Below are 26,735 nucleotides of genomic sequence, written 5' to 3'. Positions count from 1 at the left end.
CATCCCTAGTGCTAGGAAGATCCACTTATGATCATGCTTCAGCCTGCTCGCAGAGGCAACCAGGTTTTTGACCTAAATGTCCTGGTAAAGTAAATGATGCCGTTGACCTTAAAAAGGGCCTCAGGAGGTTTTCTATCAAGCTACTAAGAGAGGCCCATCCTACAATATGTTTAAGAGTGGGCTCTTTGCCTTTTTGCAGATTAAAACCTTACATTTTCGGTGGACTGACAATGGATCCCTGTTTAAAGTATCCTCCTTTTTAAATGAAGTCATACAGAGTTGGCTACAATTTCAATTTCATCCTCCAGAAAAGGCTGATCTAGTATTACAGCAAATAATATGTACAGATTTTGTTTTCCAAGAAGGGTATAATATTTTATATATTACAAAATGATAACCAACTCATCACGGCTCTGCCACAAAATTGGAAGAGACAATTACTTCAGGCCAGGCACCACACCCTCATAGGGTAATTTTTTCCCCTTAATCATATCACTATCAACTTTTACCAGTTGAATGTAGACACAAATATAATACTGAAATTAGGTGATATCTCATTAAATATGCACATATTTGCATATTGCACAAATCCATTTCTCTGGACACTGGATGAAGTCAGCCTAAATATTTTGGTTTAATTTCTGTTAAGACAGTCCAGGACCTGACACCACACATCACTGAGTACCTCTCTTCATATTTCAAAGCATGGTGGTGGCTGCATCATGTTATGGGTATGCTTGTCATCGGCAAGGACTAGGGAGTTTTTTTAGGATAAAAAGAAACGGAATAAAGCTAAGCACATGCAAAAAGCTAAGCACTGCTTTCCAACAGACACTGGTAGACAAATTCACCTTTCAGCAGGACAATATCCTAAAACACAAGGCCGAATATACACTGGAGTTGCTTACCAAGACGACATTGAATGTTCCTGAGTGGCCAAGTTACAGTTTTGATTAAATTGGCTTGAAAATCTATGGCAAGACAATACTTTTTTTAAGAACAATGTGCAAATATTGTACAATCCAGGTGTGCAAAGCTCTTAGACACCCAGAAAGACTCACAGTTGTAATCGCTGTCAAAGGTGATTCTAACATGTATTGACTCAGGGATGTAAATACTTATGTAAATTAAATATTTCTGTATTTAATTTTCAATAAACTTGCAAACATTTCTAAAAACATGTTTTCACTTTGTCATTATGGGGTATTGTATGTAGATTGGTAAAACATTTTAATGTAATCAATTTTGAATTCAGCCTGTAACACAACAACATTTTGAATAAGTCAAGGGGTATGAATACTTTCTGAAGGAACTGTACATACATACCTATGCGCTAGAGGTGTAACATACAGTACATGAACAATACTCACTCTACTTCTCTCTCTTTCTCCCCATCTCCTTCCTTCCTGCCTCGCCCTGTAGGGTACGTCAGTGTGCCAGGCTACAGCCATAGGTGCTGCAGTCATCCTCCTGTACACGTCCAGGGCCTGCTATAACCTGGTGGTGGTGGCTCTCTCTCCAGAGGACCGGCCCAGCCCCTTCAACTACAGCTGGTACAACGTCTCTGACCAGGTAGGATAACCACACACCCACGCACCCTCACAAGCATGCATGCAGACACACACGTAAAATGGTGATAATGATGATCATGAAGATAGTTCAAGTTAAGTCACTGTGACAGGACTAGGGGCATGTGTGAGTCAGGCCTGTTAAACCTTCAGTGAACCCTGCTGTCCTAGATATCCAAAGCTCACAGTGCTGTGCTGTGCTGCCTGCCAAACACACGCATACAGACACACAGACACACATACAACTGCTGTCTGACATATTTAATCATCTATTATAGGGCTGATTAGTCTGCAAACACTCTGTGTGTGTGTGTGTGTGTGTGTGTGTGTGTCTGTGTGTGTGTGTGATTAGCCTATGTCTGTAACTAATCGGCAGTCACATTCATTCTGCAGTAGTTGCATGGTTGATTTTTCACACACATCTCCATGATTGTTTTGGTTTTTGCTGTTTCTTAACTGTGCACACGTGTATTCCCAATTTAAGAGTCCATGTGTGTGCAATGTGCATATGTGTACTCGTTTGTGTGTGTTCATGCTTATATAATATGTCTGGCTTTACATGGCTCTGTGTGTGTGTTTTGTGTCTGGTAAAAAAAATATTTTTATTTTTTTATTTATTTATTTATTGTAAAGTGGTTATCCCACTGGCTATAGGGTGAATGCACCAATTTGTAAGTCGCTCTGGATAATGTAAATGTAAATGGTAACACTCTAAGCACTTGGTGAAGCTGGTGAAGCTGGTTGAGAGAATGCCAAGAGTGTGCACAGCAGTCATCAAGGCAAAGGGTGGCTATTTGAAGAATCTCAAATATAAAATATATTTTGATTTGTTTAACACTTTTTGGGTTACTACATGATTCCATGTGTTATTTCGTAGTTTTGATGTCTTCACTATTATTCTACAATGTAGAAAATAGTAAAAATAAAGAAAAACCCTTGAATGAGTAGGTGTGTCCAAACTTTTGACTGGTACTGTAAGTATTCACACCCCTGAGTTTGTACATGTTAGAATCAGCTTTGGCAGCGATTACAGCTGTGAGTCTTTCTGGGTAATTCTCTAAGAACTTTGAACAACTGGATTGTACTATATTTGCACATTATTCTTTTAAACATTCTTCAAGCTCTGTCAAGTTGGTTGTGGATCATGACTAGACAGCTATTTTCAAGTCTTGCAATAGATTTTCAAGGCAATTTAAGTCAAAACTGTAATAACTAAGCAACAGCAACATTCAATGTCATCTTGGTAAGCAACTCCAGTGTTTATTTGGCCTGTCCTGCTGAAAGGTGAATTTGCCTCCCAGTGTCTGTTTGAAAGCGGACTGAACCAGGATTTTGCCTGTTGTGCTTAGCTCTATTCTGTTTATTTTTATCCCAAAAAACTCCCTAGTCCTTGCCGATGACAAGCATACCCATAACATGATGCAGCCGCCACCATGCCGCCTTCGTTGCCCGGGCGGTGTGTTTGGGATCATTGTCATGCTGAAAGACCCAGCCACGTTTCATCTTCAATGCCCTTGCTGATGGAAGGAGGTTTTCACTCAAAATCTCACGATACATGGCCCAATTCATTCTTTCCTTTACACGGATCAGTCGTCCTGGTCCCTTTGCAGGAAAAACAGCCCCAAAGCATGATGTTTCCACCCCCATGCTTCACAGTAGATATGGTGTTCTTTGGATGCAACTCAGCATTCTTTGTCCTCCAAACACGACCAGTTGAGTTTTTACCAAAAAGTTCTATTTTGGTTTCATCTGACCATATGACATTCTCCCAATCCTCTTCTGGATCATCCAAATGCACTCTAGCAAACTTCAGACGGGCCTGGACATGTACTGGCTTAAGCAGGGGGACACGTTTTGTACTGCAGGATTTGAGTCCCTTGCGGCGTAGTGTGTTACTGATGGTAGGCTTTTTTACTTTGGTCCCAGCTCTCTGCAGGTCATTCACTAGGTCCCCCCGTGTGGTTCTGGGATTTTTGCTCACCGTTCTTGTGATCATTTTGACCCCACGGGGTGAGATCTTGCGTGGAGCCCCAGATTATCAGTGGTCTTGTATGTCTTCCATTTCCTAATAATTGCTCCCACAGTTGATTTCTTCAAACCAAGCTGCTTACCTATTGTAGATTCAGTCTTCCCAGCCTGGTGCAGGTCTACAATTTTGTTTCTGGTGTCCTTTGACAGCTCTTTGGTCTTGGCCATAGTGGAGTTTGGAGTGTGACTGTTTGAGGTTGTGGACAGGTAGGTGTCTTTTTATACTGATAACAAGTTCAAACAGGTGCCATTAATACAGGTAACGAGTGGAGGACAGAGGAGCCTCTTAAAGAAGAAGTTACAGGTCTGTGAGAGCCAGAAATCTTGCTTGTTTGTAGGTGACCAAATACTTATTTTCCACCATAATTTGCAAATAAATTCATTAAAAATCCTACAATGTGATTTTCTGGAGAAAAAAATCTCAATGTGTCTGTCATAGTTGACGTGTACCTATGATGAAAATTACAGGCCTCTCTCATCTTTTTAAGTGGGAGAACTTGCACAATTGGTGGCTGACTAAATACTTTTTTTCCCCACTGTACATACATACATACATACATATCCTTTTAAAAAATATATTTCCCTTTATTACTTTCCAACCCCACCACCCCTTCCCTAATTGGAGTAAACTAGTGAACAACAATGCTTAGGCCTCTACTTCCAGCTTATACATACTATATATATTTTATGGACACAGTCAATTTTACAAGAATTCTATTTATTTATTTATTTTTACTCCTGAACTTCCACTACCCTCAACCTCTCCGATCATTTTCATGATGTCCATCCGGTTTGCTTCTATATGCTATATCTTTCCAACTGTGCTCTTTCACAAAAGCTCTCAAACTATAACCTATATACTTATTATGGACACAGTATGCTTTACATTAGTTATCTTGTTGTTGTTAGTTGTTATTAGTCCCATCCTTCAACTCCATTCAACACCTCCCATCTATCTCTTAACACCATCCATATTGGATTTCTATTTGCCATATATTTTTCAACTGTACTGTGATGTTTTACAAAAGTTCTGAACCCATCTATTCTCATTGTTTCTACAGATTGTAAATGAAAAAGAAACATTTTTGCTAAAAGTATTATTATATTATTGATCGATTGACTATGACTTTTCAGATCACCCAGTAGTGCTATCTGCAGGGTTAGCTCCAGGTAAATACTGCAATCTTTAAGCCATTCCTGGACCTGTGTCCAAAAACAAGCTACAAATGGAAAGTACCAAAACAAATGATCTAATGACTCTTCGCAGCAAAATCTGCAGAGCTGGGAAGATTGTATCCCCCATATAAATGACATTCTATTGGTAGCAAGAATTTTGTATAATAATTAAAAATGAAAAATTGTAAGTTTTGAATCCGGCTTCGTTTTGCGCATCAGTTCATAAACACTTTGCCCTGGAATCGGTACGTCAAAAATCTCTTCCCAACTATTTTGCAATGTCACGCCCTGGCCTTGAGAAGCTGGTTGTCTTTAGTTGGTTTGGTCAGGGCGTGAGGATCTATGTTAAAATTTCTATGTTTAGGATCTAGATGTGTTGTTTCTATGTTTGGCCGGGTGTGATTCCCAATCAGAGACAGCTGTCGCTCGTTGTCTCTGATTGGGGATCATTCTTAAGTAGCCTGTTTGCCTACCTTAGTTGTGGGATCTTGTTCCGTGTTAGCCTTGTATGTGTTTAGCCTGAGGACTTCATGTTACGTTGTTTCTTGTTTTGTTTATGTTTATTGAGTTAAATAAACATGTACGCTTTTCACGCTGCACCTTGGTCTGACCCGTTTCTCAACGATCGTGACATGCAATCTATATGGGACGGCTGTCAATCCTTTGGTCCTGAAATGAAACTGTTATACTTTTTTATTTATCCCAATTATGTTCTTTAATGCAGGGCCGACAGACAAGTTCCTTACTTTTTCCCACCTTCCACTTTCCTCTTCCATTTTGCGGTAATGCTGCAATTATTTGTTTGTAATTTTGGGTAGAGCAGACATTTCGATATGTTTTTGTTAGCTGCATGTGCGACACAACTCCACCTGTCCTACCTAAGATATAATTTATGAAGATTATACCTTTTTTAAACATTTTCTATGAATTAGTATATTTGAGTTCAACCACTATTTGTTGCATAATTTTCTTCTGTCATTTCAAGAGGATTAAATTGAAATTGCAACCAATTTTCTATGGATTTCTTTAGAAATAGTGATATTTGAGAGATGATTTCCTTTTCAAATAACTGAAAGTGAGAGGTTGTAATCTGAATTTTTTCCGAGTATATTCACATCACCATCAGACCATTGTATTGGTAAACTACATGGTAATGTAAAAATTGTAGTTTTTAGTGATCCAATACGTATAGTACATTTATCATAATTTGGTTGTAATCCAGAGAGGTTAGAAAATGTATCTAGATCCTCTATGAGGCTGTTGAGGGATTCAAGTTGTGGATTTAAAAGGAAACATGAATCATCAGCGTACAATGACACCTTTGTTTTTAAACCCTGGATTTCTAATCCCTTGATATTATTGTTGGATCTGATTTTAATAGCTAACATTTCGATGGCCATAATAAATAGATATGCCGATAGTGGACAACCTTGTTTCACTCCTCTTGACAGTTTAAAGCTTTCGGAGAAATAGCCATTATTTACTATTTTACACCTAGGGTTACTATACATGATTTTAACCCATTTTATAAGAGATTCTCCAAAATTGAAATGCTCCAGGTATTTATATATTAACCCCAGTCATACTTTATCAAATGCCTTTTCAAAGTCTGCTATGACTAGCAGGCCTGGTTTCCCAGATTTGTCCCAATGTTTCCAGTACTTGCCTTATATTATCTCCATTGTATCGTCCATGTAAAAAACCTGTCTGATTAGAATGAATAACGTCCAACAATACCTTTTTAATTCTATTCACTATACATTTTGCATCACAACACTGAAGTGTAAGGGGCCTCCAATTTTTTTTATGGACTGGATCTTTATATCTTCCACTTGTATCCTGTTTCAGTAATAATGAAATCAGACCTTCTTCTTGAGTGTCTGATAATCTACCATTTACATAGGAGTGGTTAAAACATGCTAATAACAGTCCTCTGAGTATATCAAAAAAGGTTTGGTATACCTCGACTGGTATGCTATCCAACCCTGGAGTTTTCCCGGACTTAAAGTCTTTAATTGCATCCAGAATTTCCTCCTCTATAATTTCACCTTCACATGAGTCTTTCTGTATGGCTGTTAATTTTACATTATCAATAGAAAAAATATCTCTACAATTAGCTTCAGTTAGAGGAGATTGAGGCAACTGAAACGAAACATATGCTTAAAGTTCTTCGCTTCCTCCTTCAAAATATAATTTGGTAAATCCGTCATTTGTAACCAGTTTCAGTAAATTATTTTTGGTAGCATTTCTATGTTGCATTTTTCCCCATATTCCATCCAGTTTGCTTTATTTTTTATAATATATTACACTTGATCTTTGTTGAATAAGTTTCTCAAATTCTTTTAGTTTTTCCTCTAATTTATTCTGAGTCTCTATCTTACTGTTTTTATTGCTATCTATCTGTTCTGTTAGACCTTCTATTTCCTTTGTTTGTATGGACTCTTTTGACCTAAATTGCTTTTTGTTTTCGAGATGAGTACTGAATTGCATGGCCTCTAAAGGCACATTTTAAAAGTGTCCCATACAATAAGGGGATTTGCTGTACCTATGTTATGTCGGAAAAAATCTGTTATAATTTCCTCTGTCCTAGATAAAAACAAGTTATCATCCAATAGGCTTTGATTAAATTTCCAATATCCTCGCCCACGTGGAAATTCTGTAAGAGTAATGTACAGTCGTGGTCAAAAGTTTTGAGAATGACACAACTATTGGTCTTCACAAAGTTTGCTGCTTCAGTGTTTTTAGATATTTTTGTCAGATGTTACTATGGTATACTGAAGTATAATTACAAGCATTCCATAAGGCTTTTATTGACAATTACATTAAGTTTATGCAAAGAGTCAATATTTGCAGTGTTGACCCTTCTTTTTCAAGACCTCTGCAATCTGCTCTGGCATGCTGTCAATTAACTTCTGGGCCACATCCTGACTGATGGCAGCCCATTCTTGCATAATCAATGCTTGGAATTTGTCAGAATTTGTGGGTTTTTGTTTGTCCACCCGCCTCTTGAGGATTGACCACAAGTTCTCCATCATGCTGGAAAAGGCATTGTTCGTCACCAAACTGTTCTTGGATGGTTGGGAGAAGTTGCTCTTGGAGGATGTGTTGGTACCATTCTTTATTCATGGCTGTGTTCTTAGGCAAAATTGTGATTGAGCCCACTCCCTTGGCTGAGAAGCAACCCCACACATGATTGGTCTCAGGATGCTTTACTGTTGGCATGACACAGGACTGATGGTAGCGCTCACCTTGTCTTCTCCGGACAAGCTTTTTCCGGATGCCCCAAACAATCGGAAAGGGGATTCATCAGAGAAAATGACTTTACCCCAGTCCTCAGCAGTCTAATCCCTGTACGTTTTGCAGAATATGAGTCTGTCCCTGATGTTTTTCCTGGAGAGAAGTGGCTTCCTCGCTGCCCTTCTTGACACCAGGCCATCCTCCAAAAGTATTCGCCTCACTGTGCGTGCAGATGCACTCACACCTGCCTGCTGCCATTCCTGAGCAAGCTCTGCACTGGTGGTGCCCCGATCCCGCCGCTGAATGAACTTTAGGAGACGGTCCTGGTGCTTGCTGGACTTTCTTGGGCGCCCTGAAGCCTTCTTCACAACAATTGAACCTCTCTCCTTGAAGTTCTTGATGATCCAATAAATGGTTGATTCAGGTGCAATCTTACTAGCAGCAATATCCTTGCCTGTGAAGCCCTTTTTGTGCAAAGCAATGATGATGGCACGTGTTTCCTTGCAGGTAACCATGGTTAACAGAGGAAGAACAATGATTTCAAGCACCTCCCTCCTTTTTAAAGCTTCCAGTCTGTTATTCTAACTCAATCAACATGACAGAGTGATCTCCAGCCTTGTCCTCGTCAACACTCTCACCTGTGTTAACGAGAGAATCACTGACATGATGTCAGCTGGTCCTTTTGTGGCAGGGCTGAAATGCAGTGGAAATGTTTTTTGGGGGATAAATTCATTTTCATGGCAAAGAGGGACTTTGCAATTAATTGCAATTCATCTGATCACTCTTCATAACATTCTGGAGTATATGCAAATTGCCATCATAAAAACTGAGGCAGCAGACTTTGTGAAAATTAATATTTGTGTCATTCGTAAAACTTTTGACCACGACTGACGATATGTCAATTATATGATGGTCCAACCGCATTCTGTCCCCTATCAACACTTTTAAAACTTTTGGTGCCAATGAGAATGACATAAGAAAGAAGTCAAGATGACTAGCTTGATTGAGTCTCCGCCATGTATATCTCACTAGATCAGGATATTTAAGCCTCCATATATCTACTAGTTCTAATGTATCCATGACATTCACAATTTCCTCAAGAACATGAGGATGATAGTTTTAGTGTGATTTCCTTTACGGTCCATTGAGCTATTTTAAAACAGTATTATAATCTCCCACCATAATAATAGAGTCTTTTATTGCTTTCAAGGTGGATAATTTATTATATATATTGTAAAAGAAGTGTGGATCATCATTATTTGGTCCATAAATGTGCCCTGACTCGGGACGCTTATATGTTGAGTCAGGGTGTGTATATTCCTTGTTGTGCTTTTTCTATGTGTGGGATCTAGTATGTATAGTTCTATGTTGGACGGTGTGGTTCCCAATCAGAGGCAGCTGTCGCTCGTTGTCTCTGATTGGGGACCATACTTAGGCAGCCTATTGGCACCAAGCCAGTGGTGCGCGTCGCCGGCCCGGCCCGGCCCGTTCCTGCTCCTCGCACCAAGCCAGTGGTGCGCGTCGCCGGCCCGGCCCGTTCCTGCTCCTCGCACCAAGCCAGTGGTGCGCGTCGCCGGCCCGGCCCGTTCCTGCTCCTCGCACCAAGCCAGTGGTGCGCGTCGCCGGCCCGGCCCGTTCCTGCTCCTCGCACCAAGCCAGTGGTGCGCGTCGCCGGCCCGGCCCGGCCCGTTCCTGCCCCTCGCACCAAGACAGTGGTGCATGTTCCTAGTCCGGCCCGTGCCTGCTCCTCGCACCAGACCAGTGGTGCGTTTGTCCAGTCCGGCACGGCCCGTGCCCACTCCACCGCTGCCTGATCCAGCTCCGGTCAGCTGCGCCACTCCGGAACCAGAGCAGTCCGCTCCACCGGGGTCCAGTCCAGCTCCGGTCAGCGGCTCCACTCCGGAGCCAGAGCAGTCCGCTCCACCGGTGCCTGATCCAGCTCCGGTCAGCGGCTCCAGTCCTGACCATGATGTCAGCCCCTCTCCAGGTTCGGGGTCTCCCACACCAGGGTCCAGACAGGGCCTGGCGTATCGTGGGAGGAAGGAGAGGGGAAGCAGCGCGCCGAGGTCCAGACCAGACCAGGGGCACAACAGGGAGGCGGAGAGTGAGAGGTCGTCACGCCCCGAGCCGGATCCGCCTCCGAGGCGGAATGCCCACCCGGCCCCTACCCTGTTATGTTTATGTTGTGCGGTCGGAGTCCGCACCTTTGGGGGGGGGGGGGGGGGTACTGTCACGCCCTGACTCAGGGGACGCTTATATGTTGAGTCAGGGTGTGTATATTCCTTGTTGTGCTTTTTCTATGTGTGGGATCTAGTATGTATAGTTCTATGTTGGCCGGTGTGGTTCCCAATCAGAGGCAGCTGTCGCTCGTTGTCTCTGATTGGGGAGCATACTTGCAGCCTGTTGGCATGCATTAGTTGTGGGATCTTGTTCCGTGAGTAGGCTTGTTTTGTGTTTAGCCTTAGGACTTCACGTTTCGTTGGTTTGTTGTTTTGTCGTGTGTTTATCATTTAATAAACATGTACGCATTTCACGCTGCGCCTTGGTCTGACCCGTCCTTCAACGAACGTGACAGTAAAGGTTAATGAGCCATATTTGTTTATGGTCCATTAAAATACTGTTAATTAATATCATCACCCCTTTTGAGTTTCTTTGCCCATGGGAAAAGTATATTTGCCCCCCCCCCATTCATTTTTCCACGCAACTTCATCTAGAATTGTTGAATGAGTTTCCTGTAAACAATAGATATTATATTTCTTCTCTTTGAGCCATGTAAATATTGTTCTTCTTTTGTTATTATCTGCTAAACCATTACAATTATAACTGGCTATACTTATTTCACCACATACCATAATGACCTACAAGTTTCAAATCTATTCATCATTATATATGTTTGTAAATTTACCAATAAAAAATACCATAGTGATTGAGTGTCCATATAGCTGTACCATGATATTTGCATTGCTACTAAGTAACCCTCCAATTGTTCTCCACTATTCCCCCTGCTAAAGCCCCTCCCCATCCCAAATTGGGCCGTCATCCCAGTGATCGGCATACCACCCCCGTCCCCCCGGATTCCTAGGCCCCCCGAGAGGCCAGGACCCATCCATCGAAAACAGCACACAGTGCCACCCACAAAACAGAAGCAGGTCAACCGCCAAAAGCATTTCCAATGCTCTCACCTCAATATACACTGCTAAAAAAAATTAAGGGAACACTTAAACAACACAATGTAACTCCAAGTCAATCACACTTCTGTGAAATCAAACTGTCCACTTAGGAAGCAACACTGATTGACAATACATTTCACATGCTGTTGTGCAAATGGAATAGACAACAGGTGGAAATTATAGGCAATTAGCAAGACACCCCCAATAAAGGACTGGTTTTGCAGGTGGTGACCACAGACCACTTCTCAGTTCCTATGCTTCCTGGCTGATGTTCTGGTCACTTTTGAATGCTGGCGGTGCTTTCACTCGAGTCTACAACCCACACAAGTGGCTCAGGTAGTGCAGCTCATCCATGATGGCACATCAATGCGAGCTGTGGCAAGAAGGTTTGCTGTGTCTGTCAGCGTAGTGTCCAGAGCATGGAGGCGCTACCAGGAGACAGGCCAGTACATCAGGAGACGTGGAGGAGGCCGTAGGAGGGCAACAACCCAGCAGCAGGACTGCTACCTCCGCCTTTGTGCAAGGAGGAGCAGGAGGAGCACTGCCAGAGCCCTGCAAAATGACCTCCAGCATGCCACAAATGTGCATGTGTCTGCTCAAATGGTCAGAAACAGACTCCATGAGGGTGGTATGAGGGTCCGACATCCACAGGTGGGGGTTGTGCTTACAGCCCAACACCGTGCAGGACGTTTGGCATTTGCCAGAGAACACCAAGATTGGCAAATTCGCCACTGGTGCCCTGTGCTCTTCACAGATGAAAGCAGGTTCACACTGAGCACATGTGACAGACGTGACAGAGTCTGGAGACGCCGTGGAGAACGTTCTGCTGCCTGCAACATCCTCCAGCATGACCGGTTTGGCGGTGGGTCAGTCATGGTTTGGGGTGGCATTTCTTTGGGGGGCCGCACAGCCCTCCATGTGCTCGCCAGAGGTAGCCTGACTGCCATTAGGTACCGAGATGAGAACCTCAGACCCCTTGTGAGACCATATGCTGGTGCGGTTGGCCCTGGGTTCCTCCTAATGCAAGACAATGCTAGACCTCATGTGGCTGGAGTGTGTCAGCAGTTCCTGCAAGAGGAAGGCATTGATGCTATGGACTGGCCCGCCCGTTCCCCAGACCTGAATCCAATTGAGCACATCTGGGACATCATGTCTCGCTCCATCCACCAACGGCACGTTGCACCACAGACTGTCCAGGAGTTGGCGGATGCTTTAGTCCAGGTCTGGGAGGAGATCCCTCAGGAGACCATCCGCCACCCCATCAGGAGCATGCCCAGGCATTGTAGGGAGGTCATACGGGCACGTGGAGGCCACACACACTACTGAGCCTCATTTTGATTTGTTTTAAGGACATTACATCAAAGTTGGATCAGCCTGTAGTGTGGTTTTCCACTTTAATTTTGAGGGTGACTCCAAATCCAGACGTCCATGGGTTGATAAATTTGATTTCCATTGATAATTTTTGTGTGATTTTGTTGTCAGCACATTCAACTATGTAAAGAAAAAAGTATTTAATAAGATTATTTCATTCATTCAGATCTAGTATGTGTTATTTTAGTGTTCCCTTTATTTTTTTGAGCAGCTATATATATATAGCTATTTTAAAAATATATATCTATTCAAATATCTTGCATATCTTAATTTCCATCATTATCAATTAAATGCGTAATAATGTTGGCAGTTCATGCGTAGGATTGTTACCTATAACATCCCGGAGTCGCCTTGACGTTGAGACTGGTGTTTTGCTAGTACTATTTAATGAAGCTGCCAGTTGAGGACCTGTGAGGTGCCTGTTTCTCAAACTAGACACTAATGTATTTGTCCTCTTGCTCAGTTGTGCACCGGGGCCTTCCACTCCTCTTTCTATTCTGGTTATAGCCAGTTTTATTACTTCTTTAATCAGCACAACAGTTTTCAGCTGTGCTAACATAATTGCAAAAGGGTTTTCTAATGATCAATTAGCCTTTTAAAATAATAAACTTGGATTAGCTAACACATCGCGCCATTGGAACACAGGACTGATGGTTGCTGATAATGGGCCTCTGTACGCCTATGTAGATATTCCATTAGAAATCAGTCGTTTCCAGCTACAATAGCCATTTACAACATTAACAATGTCTACACTGTATTTCTCATCAATTTGATGTTATTTTAATGGACAAAAAAATAGTTTTTCTTTCAAAAACAAGGACATTTCTAAGTGACCCCAAATTTTGAACGGTAGTGTATGAAGTGCTAATATTTAGTCTATCTTACTGATATTGAATATTATGTTTTTATCTTGAGGTGATTCGCACCGTTGTGTATTCAATACGCCATCTTGTCTACCGGAAGTTAGCGAGGTAACTTTGGTCAACTATGAGTTCAACTCGGGATCTCCCTGGTCTTTGTGGTTGAATCTGTGTTTGAAATTCACTGCTCGACTGAGGGAACTTACAGATAATTGTGTGGGGTACAGAAATTAGGTATTCATTCAAAAATTGTGTTAAACACTATTATTGCACACAGAGTGAGTCCATGCAACTTATTATGTGACTCGTTAAGCACATTTTTACTCCTGAACGTATTTAGGTTTGCCATAACAAAGGGGTTGAATACTTATCGACTCAAGACATTTCAGCTTTTCATTTTTTATTAATTTGTAAACATTTCTTAAAACATAATTCCACTTTGACATTATGCGGTATTGTGTGTAGGCAGTGACACAATCTCAATTTAATCCATTGTAAATTCAGGCTGTAACACAACAGAATGTGGAAAAAGTCAAGGGCTGTGAAGACTTTCTGAAGGCACTGTATGTACAGTATGTGTATATGGGTCCCTCTGTGTGAATCTGTACATATATCCCATATTTACGACCATTCTCCCTTGTCTCCCTTCTAAATTGACACTTGGCTTGATTTCACTCAGTCCATCAGGCTTTGATGACAGAGCCATTCTATCCAGATCTGTTTGCTGAGTGGCTGAGAGCTCTGTGGCTGCTGCAGCAACAATCCATTTGAGGGGATTTGGGAGGATATGGGCTCTTTGTTTGTTTGTCTATAGGGGGAGCACAGCCCAGGGCTGCCTGGTGCTAGTGACCTAGATCTGGGCTCAACCCCTGTACTGGAGGTTTCCATATTTCCCATAGGTCATCTGGGGCCACTGTGTGTTTGGTTGACTGTCTGTCTTGGTTTATTGCTTTAAATGTAGTTTAAATGTGTCTGTCTGACACATTTAAGCACACACACACTCATGTGTCTTTGTTTCTGTTTCTCTGTCTACTATCTAATCTATCCATCTTGGTTTGATTGAATTTATCAGGCTGTAGTATACACCATTGTGTCAGTGTGTGTATTTGTGATTATCTGAGGGATAATCTTAAGGTATATTTTGTTCTCAGTCGACATACTTGTCTACGTCTTTATCCTTGCTCTAAGCTGTATACATGCTCATCACTCTCATCACTGTGTCTGTGTAAATATCCTGTCATCATGGTAATCCCTCTGTATACATGCTGTCAATCTCTGTCAGTGTCGCTGTCTTGTTGTCCCCCAACATCTGCCTCTTTCTGTGTTTAATCTTTCTGGTTGGTGTGTGCGTGTGTGTGTTTGTCTGTTTCATTTCTCTAATTGCTGGATATATGTGTGTTGTCATAACAGGCAGACATAGAGAAGATCAGTGGAGAGGCCTACATTATCTTTGGGATCATCCTCTTTTTCTGGGAGCTGCTGCCCACCAGTCTGGTTGTGGTCTTCTTCAGGGTACAGAGGCCCAATCAGAACCTAGTAAGACAAAAGCCTTATTTCACTTTTACATCATAATGTCAACAACGCGTTGCACTCTAGGATCGATAGGGGGGTAAATTCCATCAAATTCAAAAGGTAAACAGAGCAATTCAATAGGTAGCTGAAATGTCTGCGCTAAGACTTTGAGAAAAAGACATGAAGGGGGATCCCTTCCAACACCAGTTAGAGAAGATCATGATGACAAGTGTCTCATACGTTGGCTACAATGTAGAGGGATTTCATAGTTGAAAAGCGAGTCTAATAAATGTTTAGTAACAAGGTTAGCTGGTTGATTATACTGGTAGCGTAGCTAGCTAGCTAACGTTATCTAACGGAGTTCACCGTTGCCAGCTTGCTAGCTAACTTTACCAATGAACGGTTGTCTTCTCACTCTACCTACCATTTGTCCAACACAATTCTGTCTTATACCCAGGTCCAATGTTATAGACTTAAACACAAGCCATAGCAAATAGCCTAGCTAAGTATTCTGTATCTGGTATTTTAGAGTAGGGGATCTTGAGAATAGTGGCCTGCCCCTCTGTATTGTTGATCCAGATAAGGAGATAAGCTACCCCTATGCCAAGGACAGTATACCCCCTCCAAAGGCAGGGAATTGGGGGGGGTAATACATTGAACATCCCAGACTAATTCTCCTAAAGCTCAATAGTGGACTTCCTCACAAAGAGAATGATAGGAATCAAGGAGGAGGAAGTTAAGTCTGGGGAGGAGAGTGATGTAAATGTTGTGTTTTTACCTGTGGCGGAGAAGCCTCTCAGGAGGGGTACAATGTATTTAGGTCAACCCATGTGAGTGAGGTGGAACTCAACAATGTGCAGGATGCTACTCATGGCAGGGCCAAAGTCCTTGCCTCATTTAAAGAAAAAAACTACCAAACTGGACTGGTCATCCATAACACAGGATCAGTGGCAAGGGCCCACTGTACCAGTGTGGCTGGGGCAGGTGAGAAGTGCAATCATGTGGCTGGACTTCTGTTTGGCCTTCTGGATACAATCAGCACCGACATCAACACTGCACCCCCAAGCTGCACTTCCCAGGAGCAGAGATGGCACCAGCCCTCCAGAAAGGCGAAGAAAAATACTAGTAATACTAGTAAGAATAGGTAAGTCTCCTGACCTGCGTCAGTGATTTTCCTATACAGTAAATATAGTAATATTGATTGGGCCGGCCCACATCCTAGCAAACTACAAATAGGCTAATCATACAAAAATATTGTAAGAATGTCCTCTTTTAATTTCCATTATTTTAGGCGCGCGACATGTGCATGAACATGTGTGTATGGCCTGACAGTGGTCAGGAAAAGGGCATCGGAGGGGTACAGCCAGTACAAAGCCTGTAAATGACCAAGGCCTAACATGACCAAAACAACAGAGGCCTTGTGGATCCTAAAGACAAAACACCATGACACCGGACTACTCTATGTAAGACTACTATCTCATCTTGTCCCATCAAATTGCTTCCTGGTGAAGTTTAAGACGTTGTAATTTATTTAAAGGGATTGTCGTGGAAATTCCTACACACAGGGACACTCGAAGTCAATCTTAAATGAATCATTGTTTATTATCATCATGCTGGAGAGGTTCTAACCAACTCAATGCACCATATGTACACATGTCGATCAGGAGCTCTCACGGGGGAGTCCCGTTAGTTCTCTTATATACTTACACAGAAAGTCATAATTGCATGATTTCGCTTATTCATTATTCATAATTAATTTATAAGTAATGTTTGCTATCATTCATGTGACCAATACTGGTTCATGCATGTGGCAGACCAATACCTCATTAGGCTTCTTCTCTCCAAGCTGAGACCTTGAAACTGAGATATCGTTTTCAAAACAAGGGTCTGGGCGTACTGCCAAATTGCAGATGCTACAGTGAGGATTTCTCCCAGGCGTTCAATCTGTCGCTTGCATGAACACAGCAATTGGTTATTAGAAAAGCACAAACAGAACACAGAAATTGGTTAATAGAAAAGCACAAACATAAAAATGTCCATCACATTCCATCCTCTTATCACTTGTTTGATAATAATCATTACATTTTAATGTAAGCATTTAGATTTTAGCTTCTATATCAAAATATTCTATACTCCTATTAAAGTAAGGGAAATCAACACAGAAAAAAACCAGACACTTCATCATTTCAAACCCTTCATACTGGGTTATACAATCTAATTAGTATGGTAATACTATCATCATAATAAAAGTTATACTTCTATTAACAGGAGTGAATTTATCACACACATACACAGCATGTTAAATAACACAATTTAGACAAACACACACGCTGCAGCCCATTTGGCAATTTGGGATCCCCAACTTCCAAACAGGGATTCCAACCAAGTTGCAGGCGTCCACTCTTGGTTGTGGGAATTATTCTTAACAACGGTGGCAATGTATTCGGCGAGATCAGTCATATTAGAAGAGTGATCTGGGACAAAAGTACAACATACATCGCCAATGATTGCACAAGTGCCTCCTTGACCTGCCAAAAGATAGTCAAGAGCCTCCCGATTTGCAGAGCCAATTTACGCAATTCTTTTAGCATTTGCAATTTTCTCTACGTTTCTAGAGATCTCCTGAATTTGGTCTATTGACTTTCACAGGGAAGAGAGAGAGAACACGTTATAAAAGTTTCATACCAACCTTGATAAGAATGAGATTGGAGCAAGGTTAGCCCAAGCTACAATCTAGTGGCTCTCCTCACATTTTAGGGGCATAGCTCTGTCTCTAGAAGCCTCACCTTTCCAAATCATAATTATAACTATTGATAAATTATCCAACCCAAATTCAGAATGACAGTCCTTAGTGCTTCACGTTGGTTCTATCACTTTAATTTAAGACCCTCAACTTAGCACACACCGATACTGGCAGGATGTACATTTACATTGACATACAGTATATTCATCTTATATTTCTAGCATGGGCGGCAGGTAGCTTAGTGAGTAAGAGCGTTGTGCCAGTAACCGAAAGGTCGCTGGTTCTAATCCCCGAGCCGACTAGGTGAAAGGGCATCTGTCGATGTGCCCTTAAGCAAGGCACTTAACCCTAATTGCTCATGTAAGTCGCTCTGGATAAGAGCGTCTGCTAAATGACTGAAATGTAAATGAAATGTAGCGTTAACTTTTCTCATCACTTGTGGTAATAACAGATTGGTATCTCAATGCATTCTTAGTCTAAATTACTATACATTTCGCATTGTGCAGACCTCCACAATCAACCTGATACCCCAAATAAACCATTTTGGATGAGCCAAATCAATTACGGGCAAGGTTGACCACACCCCTCCTTCCCGGCACTCATCCTTCTGGCGTTTCTTCATGTTCTTCTTCAGATACTGTTTCAGTTCGTCCTCCCAATGGCACATGTTTAAAGGGGATGGCCCTTGATAATGTCTCTCACCTCAGCCGCCACTGTCCTTTACAGTCCATTATGTCTTGTCCATTTTCCTACCAGTACACCAGCAAGTTTTGACAGGATCTCTCTCCATGCTCACTCCACGTGGACTCATGTCGCACTCCTGAGAGAAAAAGCATGAGAGAAAAGGCAGTTGATAATTTTGACTGGATGCTGTGTACAGGTTGCTGGCTCAGACTCAGGTCTCACGGTAGAAGTGTTGAAGGACCATACTGAACGCCATTGTCGCCATTGCTTCAGCTGGGTAGGGGGGTTGGAGGTTCACACTGTTCTTGGTCAAATTATCCCTTCCATGCATCTAGATACCATCTGTGGTCACCTTCGCCATTACCTCGAGAGAGGACAGACCAGAACAACAGTTTAGTTTAGGGCATTTCTGATTCAGGAAATCCAGACAAATTATTTACTGTATGACAAATTATTACTACTACCTGATTCAGGAAATCCAGACAAATTATTTACTGTATGACAAATTATTACTACTACCAATATTCTTAATACAGATTTCTAAAACAAATAAAGAGAAAGAGAATAACAAAGAGAATAACAACACACAGTTGAAACCATTTTTATTCCCAAAATTGGCTTATACTCCCCTATCATCATGGCGATCTCACCGCAGATTTACAGGGTCAGGGAGTTAGAGGGCTAATCCTTAGGGAGAAATCCCGACCATCCAGCAGACCCAATCTGGCAAAAACAAAGAAAGACAAAAACAAAGAAAAGAAAACAACAACAGCAATACACATAAACTAAGCAAAAACGTCCCTTTTTCAGGACCCTGTCTTTCAAAGATAATTCGTAAAAATCCAAATAACTTCACAGATCTTCATTATAAAGGGTTTAAACACTGTTTCCCATGCTTGTTCAATGAACCATAAACAATGAATGAACATGCACCTGTGGAACGGTCGTTAAGACACTAACAGCTTACAGACGGTAGGCAATTAAGGTCACACTTATGAAAACTAAGGACACTAAAGAGGCCTTTCTACTGACGCTGAAAAACACCAAAATAAAGATGCCCAGGGTCCCTGCTCATCTGTGTGAACGTGCCTTAGGCATGCTGCAAGGAGGCATGAGGACTGCAGATGTGGCCAGGGCAATAAATTGCATTGTCCGTACTGTGAGATGCCTAAGACAGCGCTACAGAGATACAGGATGGACAGCTGATCGTCCTCGCAGTGGCAGACCACGTGTAACAACACCTGCACAGGATCGGTACATCCGAACATCACACCTGCGGGACAGGTACAGGATGGCAACAACAACTGCCCGAGTTACACCAGGAACGCACAATCCCTCCATCAGTGCTCAGACTGTCCGCAATAGGCTGAGTGAGGCTGGACTGAGGGCTTGTAGGCCTGTTGAAAGGCAGGTCCTCACCAGACATCACCGGCAACAACGTCGCCTATGGGCACAAACCCACCGTCGCTGGACCAGACAGGACTGGCAAAAAGTGGTCTTCACTGACGAGTAGTGGTTTTGTCTCACCAGGGGTGATGGTCGGATTCGCATTTATCATCGAAGGAATAAGCATTACACTGAGGCCTGTACTCTGGAGCGGGATCGATTTGGAGGTGGAGGGTCCGTCATGGTCTGGGTCGGTGTGTCACAGCATCATCGGACTGAGCTTGTTGTCATTGCAGGCAATCTCAACGCTGTGCATTACAGGGAATACATCCTCCTCCCTCATGTGGTACCCTTCCTGCAGGCTCATCCTGACATGACCCTCCAGCATGACAATGCTACCAGCCATACTGCTCGTTCTGTGCGTGATTTCCTGCAAGACAGGAATGTCAGTGTTCTGCCATGGCCAGCGAAGAGCCCGGATCTCAATCCCATTGAGCACGTCTGGGACCTGTTGAATCGGAGGGTGAGGGCTAGGGCCATTTCCCCCAGAAATGTCCAGGAACTTGCAGGTGCCATGGTGGAAGAGTGGGGTAACATCTCACAGCAAGAACTGGCAAATCTTGTGCAGTACATGAGGAGGAGATGCACTGCAGTCCTTAATGCAGCTGGTGGCCACACCAGAAACTGACTGTTACTTTTGAATTGTTCAGGGACACATTATTCCATTTCTGTTAGTCTCATGTCTGTGGAACTTGTTCAGTTTATGTCTCAGTTGTTGAATCTTGTTATGTTCATACAAATATTTACACATGTTAAGTTTGCTGAAAATAAATGCAGTTGACAGTGAGAGGACGTTTCTTTTTTTGCTGAGTTTATATCACTCGAGGTGGCAAAGTGCCAGGGCCCCAGGGGACTGGTAATTCCCGCTTTTGGAGACATGATTCACATCATGAGTCATGCTCCAAAAAAACAACACTGCCTGTAAAATCAAAAATAAACAAATTAGAATAACAAATCAAATTAGAATTACAACTCTTGATAACTCCATAAGGAAATAATTGTATCCCGTAAGGTAATGGTAAAATACACTAGAGACAGGTGTCCCTCATTCAGGGGCAGCGCTCTCTCTCTGTCCATCTCGTGGTCCGAATCACACATAGGACTATTGATAAATTCTAAACTTCTTCTAATTATTAGTGTTTACATAGCCCATTTAAATCACCCAAAGTGTCCAGTCTTTCTAGTGAGGGTGATCAGGCCTCACCAGGAAGTCAGAACAGAGGTCAGAGGTCAGTCAGCCCTATTAAGTGAGTGTTTGTTTTCCTGTACCTCAGACATTATTGAAAGATATTTCAAACATTTGTGTAACAGGTTTACATTGGGTTTTTCAGTACATTTCTTGTCAAGAGAATTTACATGTGTGCGACCAAAACTCTGACAATAGAAACTTCAGACAATTTCATTTGTGTAAAGCATCCTTTCTAACCCGTGAAAAACCCACTAAAACCTCCCAAAATTAAAAGACCCCACACAATAATTCAAACCGAGTATTAACCACTAACAAATATTCATTAACAGGTGGGTTGTGTGTGGGTGCTGGCATGTGTGTGGTAAAATTTGTAGGGTAAACACAAACAAAATGGCTAGGCCTTACTTAATTTGGGTGCTCCCTTAACAGCTGGAAGACTTTCAAAGGGAGAGATACAGAATCATTGATAAAAATGAAAGAGAACTTGGTAGCGGACATTCAATCAGTCGTATACAGAATTATACTTCAGATATCAGATGATACAGTGTCCCGTCAAGCTGAATAGGCACCTTCTAAAGTAAACAATCCCAGAGCCCCTCTCTTGTAATAATTGGCAGTTTGACCTGTTGCATTGAAATACAATTCTGTACAAACTGTCCTTGGGACATAAACTAGTCAGAAAATGAACCTGTAGTGTAACAAATCTGCTAGGACCTTCAAAAAGTTGGTGCTGGCTTATCAGCTCAATATTCTGTACTTAAAACATTTACTTGGATCTACTTTATTCTGGACACAGTTCCACGTAATGGAAATAGATTATTGTTTTAGATGACATTACTTACTTAAATCACTGGACACAGTTCTACGTAATGGAAACAGATTATTGGTTTAGATGATGTTACCTTCTTTCTTAAATCACTGGTCCTACCCAAACTATAGAATTGAGAAGTAAATTGTGAAAAACGTGTCTTATTCAATTATTCATACCTCTGTCCCAAATTTTCCCACTGTCTCTCTTACAGCTTGTTTGAGTTCAGTGTGTACTGGTGGCTATCTATTGTTCCACAGGAAGCTTATCTCTAACCCAAACAACAGATGACTTAAACACGAGAGCAGTGGACCAGGCCTTGAAGAGTGAGCGACCTCTAATTTAATATCAGTCCCAATGCTCAATCCCTCTGTTCGTCATGTGACCTTATATTGAAACATTTGCTTCTTCAAATTACTAAGACATTGCATTATTAGAATGCTGTGACCTTATATTGAAACATTTACTTCTTCAAATTACTAAGACATCGCATTATTAGAATGCTATCTGAAAGCCAATTACCATTGACTTTGTTACTTTCACTAGTCTCCATATTTGTTTCCTTCAACTAGGACTCCCTTCTTCCCAATAGGAAGACCTCAATCACTACTGCTAATACACCTGGATCACTCTCAAACAATGTTCTGCTTTTTCCCCTATTGCAAGGTTTAAAACAAAACAACACAAACATAATAACTTTCTTTATATTGGAAGGCATTGTTTTCATTTTAGTCTACACTAACAATGTTACTCTATATATTTATTTCACATTTCTGTTGGATATTCACTTTCTGCTTCCACTTATTAAATGTATATTATTTTAAGATTAACATGTAATGCTTTGGAGGGATCAATATGTATTAACTGGGTTGGCACTCTCTATCAGTCCCCTGTAGATGGAGCATTCCATTTTGCCTACTGACAAATTGGTTTAGAACGTCATCATTTGGGATATCAACTAAAACGCCATTGGGAGTACAATAAATTGTAGCCTTAAGTTTAGTTAACAGAAAATCATGCTCAACATTCATTGGTTCTATTTATAGTTTTATTGGTTAGGGTAAATCAAGTCCTGTAAAATGCCATAACCTTATCTTTATCAAATGATAAACGGGACCACCCTGAACATTTCTCAGAATACTTTTTACACCACTTACATACGTCTACGTGTGGGTGTGCAAGTTGAATGTATATATATATATATATATATATTTTTTTTTTTTTCAATTGTTACTTCATCAGATCTCTAGTAACCCATTATACTCAATGTTATGTTACTTTATCTCTAGTAACCCAGTATACATTTGTGTTACATCACAAATTCCCCCTCTACACCAGTGTTCTATTCATACAGGGGTTTGAATATTCACTCTAGTGTTCTATTTAACAGCATATTCGGGAATAGTACTTTCTCCTTTCATATCTCCAAATACATAATGTTATACCATCAAACTCCACTGATGAGTCATGTTATCCTCATGTAATCTAAAGTCATGAGCCATGTTATCTTCTAATGAGACATGTTATCATGTTATCCTCGTCACTAATCGAGACATGTTATCCTCTGAGACAACTCTAATGAGATTTCTGAAACATGTTATCCTCTACCTGTAGATCCAACGGGCAGTGTTGGACAGAGCCCTAGATAACGTTACAGATCGAAAAACTTAGCTCACACAGAACTGGTTGGGGTATTCAGTCACCTCTTTCACACGTGAGCTAGTACCCTGACAGCTCTTATTCACTAAGTAATTTATAGCTACATTTCAATCTCTTATTATCCAATTTTCAATCAGCTTATTATCCATATTTCAATCTTGTTATCCAAATTTCAATCAGCTTAATTTCCAACTTTCAATCCAAATTTCTATCTTAATAGTACTCATTTCAATCCATTTATTATCCAAATTTCAATCAGCTTAATATGTAATATCTCACAATCACACAACCTTCACATTCACTTAGTACTATTCCCAAACACACTCGGTAATCTCCCTTATTATTCATGTGCATCTTCAACAATTCTCTTGTCGTTACTTGCTATGTACCATATGTATCTTCAATGGTTATTTTGCCGCTACTTCCTCTACATATAAATAACAGCCCGTATTCAAAAACACCTTGTGTTATTTATAGTGGCTGCAGACCACGTAGACATTTCTTATGTCTACAGACAGCTGTCAGCGGGGCTTTCCATGGTACCGTTACGCCCTCGCTCTAGTCTTCTCATAAGACTGGTGAATAGCCTTCTCTCTATAAGACAATAGGTACCTTTTTATGCTTTACTCACCTTGATTTTATTTTGTATCATATATTTTAATTTTTATACAGATTCATTTAAATGGACTTACTGAAATCAGTTGCCGTGCCTCAATTGTCTGCGGATGATGTGTCTCCTCCTGGGAAGCTCACTAAAGGGTCTGGTCTGGGAGGGTCTCATCATCTTTTGGTCAGACGGGAATTTCCCTCACATTTCATAAAAGCGCCACCGGTTTTCCTTGCAGACCCCCACTGGAAAGATCCGCAGGCATAATCAATCATCTTGTTCTTTTCATGATGCCAAATTGTTGTGGAAATTCTTACACACAGGGACACTCAAAGTCAATCTTAAATGAATCATTGTTTATTATCAACATGCGGGAGAGGTTACAACCAACTCAATGCACCATATGTACACATGTCGATCAGGAGCTCTCACGGGGCAGTCCCGTTAGTTCTCTTATATACTTACACGGAAAGTCATATTTGCATGATTTACCTTATTCATTATTCATAATTCATTTATCATTAACGTTTGCTATCATTCATGTGACCGACCAATACTGGTTCATGCATGTGGCAGACCAATACCTCACAAGGCTTCTTCTCTCCAAGCTGAGACCTTGAAACTGAGATATCATTCTCAAAACAAGGGTCTGGGCGTACTGACAAATTGCAGATACTACAGTGAGGATTTCTCCCAGGCGTTCAATCAGTCACTTGCATGAACACAGAAATTGGTTATGTAAAAGCACAAACAGAACACAGAAATTGGTTAATAGAAAAGCACAAACATACACATTTCCATCACAGAATACTTCGGGATGTTGGCAATGAGGCCCTTTATCTACTTCCCCAGAGTCAGATGAATTTGTGGATACCATTTGTATGTCTCTGTGTCCAGTATGAAGGAAGTTAGAGGTAGTTTTGCGAGCCAAAGCTCATCTGACTCTGGGGAAATAGATACATGACCTCATTGCCAAAATTCCGAAGTATCCCTTTTAACTAAAGTGATGAAATATTAACATGTGTTTCTTCTATCAGATCCTGAACTCAAGCACTGACCCTGCCAGCAAAGGAGAGATTAAGACTAGTTACAGGTTAGTGAACTCCATTTAGTTTGACATCCAACACAGGGATAATTGACCCATTTAACACTGTTCTTGGAGATGCATAATGGCTACGGTGCATAAAGGTGTGGCTTGCTTGATTAAACATTATTCACCTCCACACCTTTACCACAATGGAATGCAGACCAGTGACTATTCAATAAGACAAGACTTAGCAGGCACATTGCACTGTGGTTCAGGTGTGGAGTTGCCACACACAATAATAATAATAATAATAATAATAATAATGGATTGGATTTATATAGTGCCTTTCTTCCAACTGAGGTACATAAAGCGCTTTACATAGTTACTGGGAAACTCACCTCATACACTACCAATGTGTGCCACCCACCTGGGCAATGCACGGCAACCATTTTGTGCCAGAATGCTCACCACACATCAGCTATCAGGTGGAGAGATGAGGAGTGATATTTGCCAATTAGGAATGTGGGGGATGATTAGGGACATGTTGGGAATTTAGCTAGGACACAGTAGAGCTGTGTAGTAACTCCCGAGTGGCGCAGTGGTCTAAGGCTGTGCCACTAGAGATCCTGGTTCGAGTCCAGGCTCTGTCGCAGCCGGCCGCGACCGGGAGACCCATGGGTGGTGCACAATTGGTCCAGCGTCGTCCAAGGTAGGGGAGGGTTTGGCCGGCAGGGATGTGGGTTAGTTTCCCACGGGGGGCCAGTATGAAGAAAAAACATGTATGCATTCACTAACTGTAAGTCGCTCTGGATAAGAGCGTCTGCTAAATGACTAAAATGTCAATGTAAATGTAGTAGATCATGCAAGCCACACCTTTATGTACCATGGACATTTGGTGTCCTTAAAAAAATGGTGTTCACTGTATTCGTAGGTGACAAGGGAGCAAAGGGATAAGATTCGAAACGACACCATTGGCCAGGCAAGAAACAGGCTTTGGTTCCAGAACAAGAAAGGAAGGATATCAACAAGCTTAGCCAAAAGATGTGCAGGAAAGGAGAAGAGTGCAGGGTTAATCAGGAGCATCATTTACATCAGGACATCCCGGTTAGAGAGTGTGCCAGCAATCAAATATGGAGTGGACAGTGTCAAGCTGTTCTTTTACCCCCATTAACAGCTTGGTTACCACCAACAGTTATTTCAGTTCGAAATGTCATCTAGACACTCTGCGGCAGTCAAGGAGGTCATGATGCTGTTCAGCAGCTGGTGTAGGTCGTCGCTGACCCGTAGCTTTGTGGAGGGGTAGTAGCGTACATCAGCCTAAAAAAAGAGATTAAGGGCCTTGATTCAACTAATTAGACTCCTTATGTAAGTTTGATCCTTTTCATTTTGCATTGTATAGTCAGAAAACAATGATTAACGGTTCTTACGTCCTTCACATTCTCCATGGCGCTTGTGGTACCTTCTCCCACTGTGTGCAATGATCCTGGATGAGCCTGAAAGTTACAGAAGGTGTTCCTCTTCTGCTCCTCTCAGAAACAATAACACCAATTCTCACCAGTTTCTCTCTCACATACACACACACCAGTTCTGAGTGAGAACAGAAGCTATTTCAAATACTTTACACTGCAATTAGGAAAATACAACCTGCAA

At 41.6% G+C, this 26,735-nt stretch overlaps 1 protein-coding gene across 4 annotated transcripts in view; it reads left to right on the top strand.

Annotated features, from left to right (window-relative positions):
- LOC311103116 (G protein-coupled receptor 137Ba-like) overlaps positions 1-26,735 on the top strand; it is a 72,428-nt gene that overhangs the window by 35,054 nt on the left and 10,639 nt on the right. For 2 of the 4 annotated variants that reach the window (XM_084144653.1, XM_084144652.1), the window contains exons 4-5: positions 1,423-1,572; positions 14,821-14,946. In XM_084144653.1, the coding sequence (XP_084000779.1) occupies positions 1,423-1,572; positions 14,821-14,946 (276 nt within the window). Of the gene's footprint in view, positions 1-1,422; positions 1,573-14,820; positions 14,947-15,864; positions 16,067-16,213; positions 16,386-25,095; positions 25,152-26,735 lie in introns of all 4 variants that reach the window. The other 2 variants (XR_014610062.1, XM_084144654.1) reach the window with 2 other exon arrangements.

Source organism: Coregonus lavaretus (genome assembly GCF_964263955.1).
Source record: "Coregonus lavaretus genome assembly, chromosome: 27".
NCBI classification, from domain to species: domain Eukaryota; kingdom Metazoa; phylum Chordata; class Actinopteri; order Salmoniformes; family Salmonidae; genus Coregonus; species Coregonus lavaretus.
This window is presented reverse-complemented; position numbering and strand designations above follow the sequence as displayed.